Source organism: Copadichromis virginalis, linkage group LG16 (genome assembly GCF_057382275.1).
Source record: "Copadichromis virginalis isolate Kocher_CV1m ecotype Utaka linkage group LG16, C_Virginalis_male_GT1.1, whole genome shotgun sequence".
Lineage (NCBI taxonomy): Eukaryota > Metazoa > Chordata > Actinopteri > Cichliformes > Cichlidae > Copadichromis > Copadichromis virginalis.
In genome coordinates this window covers 16510054-16522249 of record NC_140633.1, presented here as the reverse complement: position 1 = coordinate 16522249, position 12196 = coordinate 16510054, and the positions used below count along the sequence as shown (strand labels likewise).

Here is a 12196-nt window from a genome sequence, read left to right as displayed (position 1 = left end):
ACGTTGAAATACTAGTTCATGCATTTATTGCTTCCAGGCTGGACTACTGTAATTCATTATTATCAGGAAGTCCCTGAAAACCCTTCAGTTAATCCTAAATGCTGCAGCAAGAGTACTGACAGGGACTAGAAAGAGAGAGCATATTTCTCCTATATTGGCTTCCCTTCACTGGCTCCCTGTTAAATCCAGAAGGTCTTAAGGTCTTAAATAAGCAGGCCCCATCTTAACTTAGTGACCTTATAGTACCATATCACTTCACTCTTGTACTGCAAGCTTACTTGTTGTTCCTAGAGTATCCATCCACCCATCTTCTTCTGCCATTGTGTTTCCGTCCATACAAAGCCATGTGTTTGGCAAACTGATATTACCGAATGAGTCAGGTTTTTTTCTTTTATCTGTTAAAAAAAGTGGATTGACAGAAAAACCCAGTCTGAAGCAACCCTCCTTTGAAGAGCACATTTGGTAGTATGACACATGATGCTGACCCTAAACGATTAATTCTAATATCTAATGCCACGATTGCTAGAGGCAAATAGGGATCAGACAATCAGTATCCTAACTGTCCGAATGAATGAGGCAACAATTTGCTCTTTGCTATTTAATTTTCCTTTTTTGCCTTCTGTAAATTCTCTCTGGACTTGCCCCAAGTAAGCCTTTGCCTTTTCAGTTGTTTTGTTTGCTTGCATTTTTTTTTTTTTTTGTTCCTCTTCAACTGCTCTCAGGAGCTCCGTCAATTCCTTCATCATATTTTCTTTGCCTCTTCATTTCCCCTTCATTTCAGAAATTGAGAGATGCTCACTAATCCTCCTGCGAATGCTTGGGTACTCATTTTGCGTCTCTACACAATAATAAAAATAATGACAAAAAAACACAACTTTATTTGCATAGCAGTTTTTAAAACACAGTTACAAAGAGCTTCACAGATAGAAGATGAGATTCATCATATTGGTATAATGATTACACATCAGTGTAAAAACCCCTCCCACTGCAAAAGAAATCTAAATATATTGCAGTTAATTTTCTTTTACACTTCTAAGCAATCGAATAAACACTGTATAGACAAAATATAATGGAAATTAAATATGCAATTCAGATGTATTTATGCTGAGTATAAAACTGAAAAAGTACTGGGTCTGAAATGTACTCAAGAGTAAGAAAATTAAAATGAGATCCTTGAAGAAAAGTTCTACCATCTAGTTTTATACACAGGCTAGTACATGACAATAAAATATTATTCTAATCTAATTCTAATGACTGTACTCATCTTGAATCTTGTAGAGCACAAGCAGTGAAAGAGAATTTATAAATAACTAATTTCTGTTCCCTACATTGTAGATGGACTTTGCCTCCACACCTAAAAAGTAAAATGAGTACGATCAAGGGTTGAAGTGAGATCAGACATGTGTAGGAAAAATAATCACAACTCACAATAATTTCTGTTGTGAGCTCCAACAGATTTTCTTAATGCACAGGCTGTGATCAGCTGACCTGCTGCTCTTTGTGGAATTACAAAACTCAATTCAACAAGGTGTCAGCAGTTTAATGAATGAGCTATATCGGCTGATTACCTTTGCCAACAGTATACTCTGTTTCTTATACCAGACAGTATGAAGTTGATATAGACGTGGAATAAAGTGAATTAATCTAAGCATCATCTTAAATACATACAGTCCCGATCAAAATTTCAAGACCACCTGAAAAATGACAAAAAAATCATATTTTGCATGGTTGGATCTTTAGGACCACCTGCCTTTAAAGGGCCAAATCTATGCAAAAATGTGAATTCATTTTCAGGTAATCACAATCTCACGATGTTCTGATAGCAAAGGCAAAAAAAAAAAGCTTTCTCTTTTTGAATGTGGTCGGGTTGTTCAAGTGCATAAGCCGGGTCTTATGCTGCTGAGGTGGAACTTTGGAATTTCTTTAAAGATTAAGGGTTATGGAACAAAAAAGTCAACTTAAAGACCCCCAAAAATTTCACCAACACTGAGCCGGCAGATTCAGTTGGCTGTCTGTCAAGACACTGGTGTCATGGTCCTGGGTCACTGATCCAGCATTTTGAGTTTTCTTGTGTTCTGATGTCATTTTGTATTATGATTTAAGCCCATTTTGTTAGTCTTGAGTTTATTCTGTAGTGCCCAGGTTTTTCTGTTTATCTTTTTATTATTATTATTATTATTATTATTATTATTATTATAATAAATGACTATTATTAGACTATTAGATTCTCTCTTGTGTCTTTGCCCTTTATGTCTCTGTGTTTATATTTGTTGTGTGAGTTCTTGTGTTTTGTTTCCCTCCTCGTGTTTCATTCTGTTCCCCCCTGCTTGTCATGTTTATCCATGTTTGCCCAGTCTATCATGTCTCTCTCGTTTCCTTTCTTTCTCCCTTGTGCTCCTTCGTGCTCCCTCTGTCTCTCTTGTCTCCCTTTCCTCCACTCCTGTACCATGTTCCTCCGTTTCCTGTTTTATTATGAAAGTCAAGTGTTTCCATGTTTGGTGTGTCTAGTCTTGCTTCCCCTGTGGCGTCATGTTAATTCATGTCAGCTGTAGTCCCTGTGTGTTCTCACTTCCCACATTATCCTTCTGTGTATTTATGTCAGTGTCTCCCTCATACCCAGCTGTCTCCTGTTCATAGTTCCATTTCTAGATTTCCAGTCTAATTTTTGTATTATCTTGTACCAGCAATAAAGCTGAGTTTTTGTGTTCAAATCCTGTTTGTGAGTCTGCATTTGGGTACAATCCTGCCTGCCACACACGGTTCATGACAATTGGACGATCCTCGACCCAAATTAAGCCTGTTATTGGTGCCGGCTGCAGCCCCATAACCATCAGACAGCATCTGAGACTGAAGGACTTCAAAAACAAAAAATGTCGCTAAAGGCCTCATCTCCTTGAATGCCACAGAACTGACCATTTGGACTTTGCAAGGGAGCACCAAACATGGGATATTGAAAGGTGGAAGAAAGTTGTATTCTCTGATAAAAAATTTAACCTTGATGGTCCTGATGATTTCCAACGTTACTGGCATGACAAGCAGATCCCACCTGAGATGTTTTCTATGCGCCACAGTGGCGGGGGATGCTTTTTCCTTTAGCGGCCACTGGCTATGTCCAGATGTTGCAGAGAGGATCCCTCATGATTGAGGGCCCTCATCTTTGTGGTAACGACTAGGTTTTTCAACAGGACAATGCTACCTTTGCAGTACAGAATGCCTGCAGGACAAGGGTCTTTTTCCAGGACAATAACATCACTGTTTTGAACCATCCTGCACGTTTCCCTGATCTAAATCCAATTGAGAACCTTTGGGTCAGGATGGCAAGGGAGGTTTATAAAAAAGGACAACAGTTCCATACAGTATAAGCTTTGTTTTCAATAAATTGCATGCTCAAAATGTTTTGTCTCATTGTTCATTTTCATGTAACATTTGACTAACACAAAGTTAGTATACTTTGTTAACAAACACAAAAATCAAAACTTTAAAACACTGCAATAAAAACCAAACAGAAACCCAAAATTTAAACATATGCAGCTATGCTGGTGTTCAATAATTTCTCTCTGAAAGTCTGCACTGAAGTAACAAGTAAAAGATCTTCAAGAAACAATACAGTAGTCTGGTGCTTTTTCACAGATCCATTTAAGAGAAGTTGAGCATGAACAGTCATTCATGGTCATGTCCTCACCACTGTAGACATGAGCACAGTCCTCTTCTCCACCATTATCAGGTTGAGTCGATCCCCAGTACCTAGTAAGTCCATAACCATAATATTAGCTTGCTTTTATTATTGAGACAAAAATCAGATGTTTGGTGTGTAGTGACAGGGCTTTTTTAAGATAACAAAGTTTCATATGGAGATCAAAGCAAGACATCATAGTTGATAAAGCAACTTCTAACCTATGTTGTCTAAACAAGTCATTAGTGTACATCTTTAAGCTTTTGACCTTGCAGTTTGGCTCAACCCACTGAAATGTAAGTTCACCAGTGTGTTTTATATACTAACAGTCAAAAGTTTAATGGTTTTCATGGTTTTCTTTATTTTCATGACTATTGTACATTGCAGATTCTCACTGGAGGCATCAAAACTATGAATGTCCAGGCTTCTGACCAGTAGTGTGTATATGTTTAACACATTTCATTTGGAAACTTAATGAAAGTAACAAACTGAACCAAAGTGAAGACTTACGACAGAGTCAGTGGAGTTCCATCCACCCATTTCCATGTTCCCTCCTGTTCTTCATCAGTCAAACCAAGCCAAACTCTTTTTGTGGTGATCGTAGAGAGAAAGGTCTTTTTCATATGGAGTAAAAGCAATTTATATTAGTTTTGAACCACAATTTTAGTTGATGCACTTTTTGCTGAAACTCATTCAAAACTTTTAATACATTTGTCACGTTTTTTCTTTAACATGTTATAAGTCATTGCCACCAAAATCTTTTGACACTGTCTACAAAAGACTGGTTAAAATGGTACTATGTTCTGTCAGTGGACTCTTAAAGGTCCATTGACTGCATTCCCTGCATTCTTCAGAATCCTCCTATATTATGATTTCCTTTTTCTTTATACACCACCATACTTTCTTATTTTTCCATTGACAGGTTATTTCCCCCTTAATGTTTTTGTCTGTGTATATTTCTGAGTCATTGTGGTACAATAAATTTGATTTGAAATCCTCATATTCATCTTTTTTTATTTCATCCTAATTGTGGTAACACTTTTTAAATTGAAGGTTCCATTAAGTCATTTACACAATCACAGAAAACTATGTGGTCATATGAGTTTTTTCCCACAGAACAACTTTGGGTTTTATGTTTATAATCTGATCTGATATATGTGTTGAATCGTTGTCATGTATTTTAAAAGAGGGCGACATTATTTACATAAAATAAGGAGCTTGAATTTCACTATTAATTTACAAACACAATAAGTCACACAGGCATAAACACAGTACCTGTTCTTCAGGGCTGTCAACAACCACCAGGTCTGCTCCTCTGTCTCTGCAGTCCTTTCTGGCTGCATCCCAGGAACCAGAGCTTTGAGACCGGATATAGCAGCTACAGTTGAACTCGCTCCATCCTCCAGAACATGTCTTTTCTACAAGAAATTACAAACAATATATTTAAGCTAGCTATAAACTGGACTGCTCCAATGGCTTGATCATAAAGATCTGTGCAAAATCTATTCTCTTGAGACTCAATAATGATAATAATTATTCTTCTAATAATTCTTATTAGAACTATTATTTTATTTTTATCACAGAAAATAAAGCAATGGCAATTAAATAAAAATACAATTCAAAAATTCAAGAAACACAAAAATCAACACTGTAAACACTAGAATAAAAATACTGGCAGCTGCCAGTGCTACCCCTTAGCCTCCCAGTAGATGCACGTATGGTATACATTTGAAAGTATAACAGAATAAAACAGACTAAACTTAAAATAGAATGATAGAAAAAACTGCAAAAAATTTAATAATAGGTCATTGTCAGTAAACTGTACTGCAGTTTAGTGTTTTTTCACAGATCCAATGAAAAGAAGCTGAACATCGAAAGTCCATCCAAGAATTTTTGCCGTGATTCCTGACATAAGCACAGTCCTCAACTCCACCATCATCAGGTTGACTCGATGCCCAGTACCTAGCAGGTCAGTCACAACATTATCTTATTACTTCATTCATGTCAATTCTGCATGCATCTGTGGATTCAACAACTTTGATTTGAAAATGTAATTAGAGTAACAAAATGAACCAAAGTGAAGACTTACATCAGAGTCGGTGGAGTACCATCTACCCATCTCCATGTTCCCTCCTGTTCTTTGTCATTCAAACCAATCCAAGTTTCTTCATTGATGATTGTAGAGAGGAAAGTCTGTTTAACATGAGGATAAAACATTTTATTTTAGTTTTGAACCAGTTTTATTCTGTGATATACAATCTGGATGGGTAAATAATGCTGCATTGTAGAAAGTGAAGAACAAGAAATTGTTCATAGTTAAAGCGAAGGTAAGCACTACATTGCTAACTCAAACGAATTACCACATGCAAATCGTATCTTTTTATTTATTTGGTTATTTACACTGTAGGACCAGAAAAGGTATTAAATTGTCACATTAATGTTGCATCACACAGTAAAGTTTACCAAGTTGTTTCTAGTTTCAGTTAAATCGTTCTTCTATTGTTTTCCCCTCCAGGCAGCGGTGTCCCAGTAGTTCTGACGCCACACAAAAACTGGACTGAGTACCACCCTAATATTAGTGAGGTTGTATAGCAGTGCTGCATTTGTATGCAACACAACACAACAATAGAGGATGTCAAGGCGATAGTACACCAGATCCTTGGTCTATTGCTTTTTGCCAGATTCTGGGACCACGGTGTTGGTTTTGGTACAGTCATTTCCATCGTTGCCAAGTTTCAAAAACGGCTGTTTTGATTACTGCAAAAGAGTCACTGTCATGACTTATTGAGTGACACCACTGACTTGCTAATCCGTGGCACAAAAGTTGTCTGACATCATTTACCATGCAAAACAATGCTTCAAATCCCTGGACTTTCTGCTGCTCCGGCACTTTGGCTACAGACTCCCATCCACCTGGTAGTAACTGCTCTCTTGCAAAGTAACAGTGGAAGAACCTTTGTATGCTTTATCCCTGCATTCTTTAGCATTTTATAATATTCTGTTTTTCCTATCTTTGCTAAACCACCACATTTCATTATTCTTTCTTTAAATAAGGACCCATATAATATATACACTTTAGTTCTATAAATATGTTTTAAAATTCACATGTTCATCAAAGTTTTTGAAGAATGAAACTATTCAGCTAAGACAAATTCCATATAGAACCACAGAAAGTGTCTGTAAGTTGTTTTCTACACTGAGACAGAATCACAGTTATTTCAGGTTTTTGTGTTTAGATATGTGTTGATTAAACGCTCATAAGAAACACTTTTAGGAAGAAAAAATTAAGAATTTGAACTATTGTGTTTATTTACAAACACAATAACACACTGTACCTCTTCTTCGGGGCTGTCAATGACTATCAGATCGGCTTCTTCGTCTGTACAGTTCTTTCTGGCTGCATCCCACGAATCAGACCTTTCCGATTGGAGATAGCATCTATGATTGAACTTGCTCCATCCTACAGGACATGTTTTGTCTGGTGGAAGGAAAGATCCTTTAAGAACTCTATAATGATGCTCATTCAATCTCTATTTAATTTCAATCCTCCAAAGTCTTGATCACAAAGATTTTTGCACAGTCTATTCACTTACTGACTGTTATATTTGTCTGCTTGTATGTAACATGGTGACAGTTTTAATACCTAATTTATTTTATATTAACAGAGAACAGTTCCACTCCCATAAGTTATTCTAAAAACAAAGTGTGTGGGACACATTTCCTGCTGAGGATTCAAAAGATGACGTGAACTTGTTTAGTTTACCAAAAAAAATGTGCTGTGACCCATTTTCTCCCACTAAAATGTTATGGTCTTGGCTGGAGTGACCACGTCGCTGATGATATGGTCCCTGCGCAATTTAACCTGCCCTGAGCAGCATGGTGGTGTCTTGCACTTTTTCCTCAGGGCAAGAAGGTCGTGGTCTCAAATCCAGACATCTACAAGTTGCATATTAATGACCATGAACCTGACCTGAAGGCCCATTTTTAATCAGTGGCACTAGTTCAGGTCATTATTGATAAAGCTGGGGAAACCTTCAATCAGCTGAGACTGAAGCAGAAGTCACTTGGATCAGTGAAAAAAAGATTCTCCCACTAAAACGCTACGCCCAGATGAACAGAATCAACTTTCTGGGGTTTAATGCTCATTGTATTTGTTAAATGTTGTTTTGCTACAATGAAAGTTCGCACATGAAAACTTGATTAAAAATGAATAAAATTCATTAACAAACATTAAGTTCTATTTTGGATTCATAAAGTTTTGAAATTACTAAATAATGATGGTACAGTCATTTTGTTCAGTCATAACTTCCTTATAAATGTGAATTTGTAATGAGTACAAGATGCACCAATGCAATTAAGCTATATGTTGAAAGCATAGATGCAAAGGTATTGACAGTTGTTCATATAAATACATATTAATAATGATTCCCAATAGTAATTTATGTTAAGCAGGAAAAAACGGAATCACTGAATTCCCGACTAAAGCTTTTTACTAAGACAAAACATTTCATACAACTCACACTGATTGGACAAACATAGCAGTGTTCTCAGCTCTTTGGTCTTTTCAGTCAGCAGGTCTCTCTCCTCGGTCATTGAAGAAAGTTGTTTCTTTATTTCTGGCAGATGATCAGCTGAATCATGTAAGCAGTTATGATCTGAAATAAAGATAAATATTCATATATTTGAAACTCAAAAGACCTCGTGCATTCATCCTGAGACTGTTTCAGATGTATTTTAGAGTTAAACAAAAAGTTTGCCTTTAAAACATGTTAAATATGTTTGTCAGTTTTATACTGGCATGTGAATAAAGAACCATTATGACTGTGATCTTGTCCTCTTAAAATTATTTATAAATTTTGAACTTGTGAGACTTTCTTGATTTGAATGTTACCATGTTTGTTAAATTTCAGTAGAATTGCATTAGAAAACTATTTATTATTTTGGGACTGTAAATTAGAAGAAATATTTATGAACAATCCAACTCACAGGAAATACCAAAAGTGATCAGTCTAGCCAGCAGGAAAGCACCCAACAGGCAAAGAGAGAGAATACCAACTAAACAGAAACTCCTCTTAGAGCTCCTTCGACCTGAAAAGAGAAAAGGGGGGAAAAAACCAGGAGTCTGAAAATCCCACCAAAATATACAAGAGTAATAAGAGATATGAACAAACCTCTTCCTGTTTCTGTCACTTCTTTCTTACCCCTGTGATTTGTTGAAGATGTTCGGTTATCAGGTTTCAAATATATTTCCTCCATTGCATGCAGATACGAATTATCTCTGAGAGCTCTGCAGCAGAGGACATGTGAAAAGTCAAATTATCACTGGTTTCAGTGGAAGTTACATATTTCATGTGTAGTTTGTGCAGTTATGTCACCACTGAAACTGGACATATTCTCAAGCTGTGTATATATTGTGTATACCGGAAATGTTTACATAACATGCAGGGATTAATTAATTTATGGATTAATAAAGTATGCTGATTCTGATAAAAGCTGTATGCCAGACACTAGAAGTATGTATAGACATATTAATGTAATACTGGATCCCTTTCCAAAATAAATATTAATAATAATAAAGTCTCTTTTTTCTTTTTTTTTTCTTTTTTTTTGCCTTGTCTGCTTAATTGGCTTCTCAATATGATGGAATCTACATAAATACAGAAAATTCTCAGGATTTTGTTTTCAACTGTTATACTCTCAGTTATTTACCTCAGTTGAAGATTTGTCAGCCTTGTGTAATGGACATTTTTAAGACTGTTACTTCTGTGTCAAGCTAACTTTAGTGAGTGAAATGCTCCATATCGTCTTATTCTGGCTCCATGTAATCCTTCAGCTACACAAAAGCCTTTATTACACATTGTTCTGACTGTATTCTAGTTCCTGTTTGTCCTCTTTCCTCTAGAGATTTGTTGTAAATGCAACTTTTTAGAAGCACTATTATATAGATATGTGGCAATATTAGTCTTGCATCTGTTAATAATATGGGCACTCGATGATTTCGGAGCAAGTATGAATGATAGGATATAGTCACATCAGAGAGTTTCTGCAGCAAAGTGACAGACATGTCTGGGACACAAAAAAAATCGTCCCTGGTATTTCTCGTCAAGTACAATCAGTCCTTTGCTCTGTGCTCTCTCCCTATATGTTTCAAATTTTTTTGATTATTGATACTGAAGTTTCTTTTTTATCAGGTTAGTACAGCTATTGTTCAGTTAGGACATCTTAGTTTCACTCCAGCGCAGCATGTGATACTTAAAAGTTACACTTTCGCTATTAGAAGCTGCTCATGATTAAAATAGCCGTTCGTTTACTTGAATTGCTCCATTCTTAAATATGTCTCTTTATCTATTTTCCTACCACATTGATTCTATTTTCCTCTGTCTGTTTCTCATGCTGTTGTTGAAAATGTGATTCCTCTTCCTGCACTTTTTCTCAGCTAATCCTAATAACAGCAGTTTGCTGTCACTGCGAGGGCTTAGTAGTTTGCTGACATTACTGTCGACAGTGCAGCTGCTAACATGTTGCTTCATTTTTACACAGATAAGATAACCTTTATCTCTCTCACAGCTTTTCTAAGAGAAAACTAAAACTAGATGTGAAAAAACATTTTAGTTCCAAATTATTTTGTGACCTTGGAAAGAAAAGAAAAGAAAAAATATTGAGAAGTTCTCGTTAGTTTTAGTATCTGTTATTTTGGTAAAAAACCGTGCCTGATGAAGCATAGAGGGATGTGTTTGAGATTTTTGATATCTACTAGACTGAGTCAAGTACTTGCAAAAAATATGTACCTATGTTACAATTACAGTTACAACTAGAGTACAAATCGGAAACTCTAGAATGTTGTTGTACTCGCATATATTTACAATCCACAATGGATTGAATAAATGGGGCGTTTGCCCAGGTTTTAAGTATGAGATCACTTAGCTGTTTGTTTATTAAGGTGTAAACACATGTAACTTATTTTGTTTATGGGGGTTTTGTATGTAATATGTGAAAGGTAGTGCATGTCAAACAGACTGCGGTAACATACACTTGTGGTTTAAACTACAAAATTTGAAGTGACATTAAAAATGGTTATGGACCTTTCAAGTGTGCATAACCCGCTTCACACCCTGGAGGACGGGGCTGTGGCCCCCCCACACTCCCTAGCAGATCATTACATGGAGAAACCTTTGGAATGCAAGCATGCTGATCCACACAGGTATGCACACATGGGTATTCACAGACGCGGACTAAAGCTTTCTTGGCTGCTGCCTCAAAGCACACTGTGCGCTGTCTATCTTGCGTGCTGCACAATATCGTTTATTATTTAGTAAATATTGATATCTATGACTAGCTAGTTTATTGTGATGGTGCTTTGTTTTCTCTATTATTATGTTGCTCTTTGTTGTTTGCTGTCTCCTCTGTTTGTTTTTTTTGTTTGTTTGTTTTTTTTCTCCATACAGGTGACCCAGGAGTTCTTTTTTTTTTTTTCTCTCTCTTCCCCCCCCTTCTCACCGTCTCTTCTCCCCTTTGGTTTTCTTTCTTTCTCTCCCCCTCTTTCTCTCATTCATTCCCCCTGTCCTATTTATTTAAAAAAAAAAAAAAAAAAAAAAAAGACAAAGGATGAACTGAAGCTCTGCCATCACGTAATGTCGCATACTGCTGTTTCTGATGTCATTTAGAAAAAAAAAAAAAAGTGTGCATAACTTGAGCTCAAAAGAAGGCACGAATTCAATGATAATTTTATAAAGAAGGCCCTCCAGATGTTTTTTTAATTAGTTTTTCAGCACTAAAAAAATGCAAGGGCTCAAAAAGGCTGAAATAAAAACCTCTACATACCCCGTCTTCTGCCGTTTCGCTCAGATACTTCTGCGGTGGTTGAAGAGAGCAGACAAATGAAGAGGCTGGAGATGAACAGCAGATGTGAAGCAGAGACCGCCCACTTTCATCACCGGAAGATCGGTCCGAGGGAGGGCAGCAGCTGAGGAGATTAAGAGACGCTGAGGTCCCCAAGAGCCAAGTCCCATATTATGGGGGCGCATGGTCTGGGGCTTGCTGAGACCCCCACCCCTTATTTTCTTCTATAAAAGAAATTATTGATCACTGCCGGTCTCTCACCAACTCTGCTGGGACGATCTTACTGCTTACTATCTTCTCTCACAATAAGTTGGGTGTAACAGGCAGAGTGAGGACCCAGAGTGCAGGACTGTGAGACAAAACTGAATTAAGAGCACAGCTTTACTTCTCTAATTACAAAACACAAAGGCTTAACTCCTGTGTGGTGTTTAGTTTGATCCAGATACACAGAGACACACAGAAACATGTCCATGCACACACACACACACACACACACACACACACACAATGTTACATTGTTTTCATTCAAGCACAGAGGAGCTTTTTGCTCTCACTCTCCCACACTCTTTACCATCCATCGTGTGCTCAGGACAAGTTAGAAAATAATTTATTCTGATTCTGTGAATCTGAAGATTCACTTTGAATTCCCCAGTGAGAGATTTCCCCTGCTCAGCTACTGATATA

At 36.8% G+C, this 12196-nt stretch overlaps 1 protein-coding gene across 3 annotated transcripts; it reads right to left on the bottom strand.

Annotated features, from left to right (window-relative positions):
• Positions 1–858: 858 nt before the first annotated feature.
• LOC146690492 (C-type mannose receptor 2-like) lies at positions 859–11574 on the bottom strand. 3 transcript variants are annotated; one of them, XM_085435592.1, is made up of 10 exons: positions 11495–11574; positions 8845–8960; positions 8660–8761; positions 8194–8328; positions 7009–7151; positions 5763–5866; positions 5499–5635; positions 4949–5091; positions 4184–4287; positions 859–3744 (listed from the first exon to the last, which is right to left on the bottom strand). In XM_085435592.1, exons 2-10 carry the CDS (start codon positions 8927–8929, stop codon positions 3594–3596), a joined length of 1104 nt encoding a protein of 367 aa, XP_085291718.1. In that variant the 5' UTR covers positions 8930–8960; positions 11495–11574; the 3' UTR covers positions 859–3593. The 3 variants fall into 3 exon arrangements, with proteins under 3 accessions (XP_085291718.1, XP_085291719.1, XP_085291720.1); XM_085435593.1 differs by having other exon boundaries at positions 8875–8960; XM_085435594.1 differs by lacking the exon at positions 8845–8960 and having other exon boundaries at positions 11495–11573.
• Positions 11575–12196: the final 622 nt, after the last annotated feature.

Excerpts from the sequence above, each read along its gene's own strand:
- LOC146690492 (XM_085435592.1), bottom strand. The coding sequence starts at position 8,929 with ATGGAGGAAATATATTTGAAACCTGATAACCGAACATCTTCAACAAAT. Across the intron at positions 8,329-8,659 it reads GATCACTTTTGGTATTTCCT|ATCATAACTGCTTACATGAT; the intron begins GTGAGTTGGATT and ends TCTTTATTTCAG. Across the intron at positions 7,152-8,193 it reads GCTATGTTTGTCCAATCAGT|ACAAAACATGTCCTGTAGGA; the intron begins GTGAGTTGTATG and ends TCCTTCCACCAG.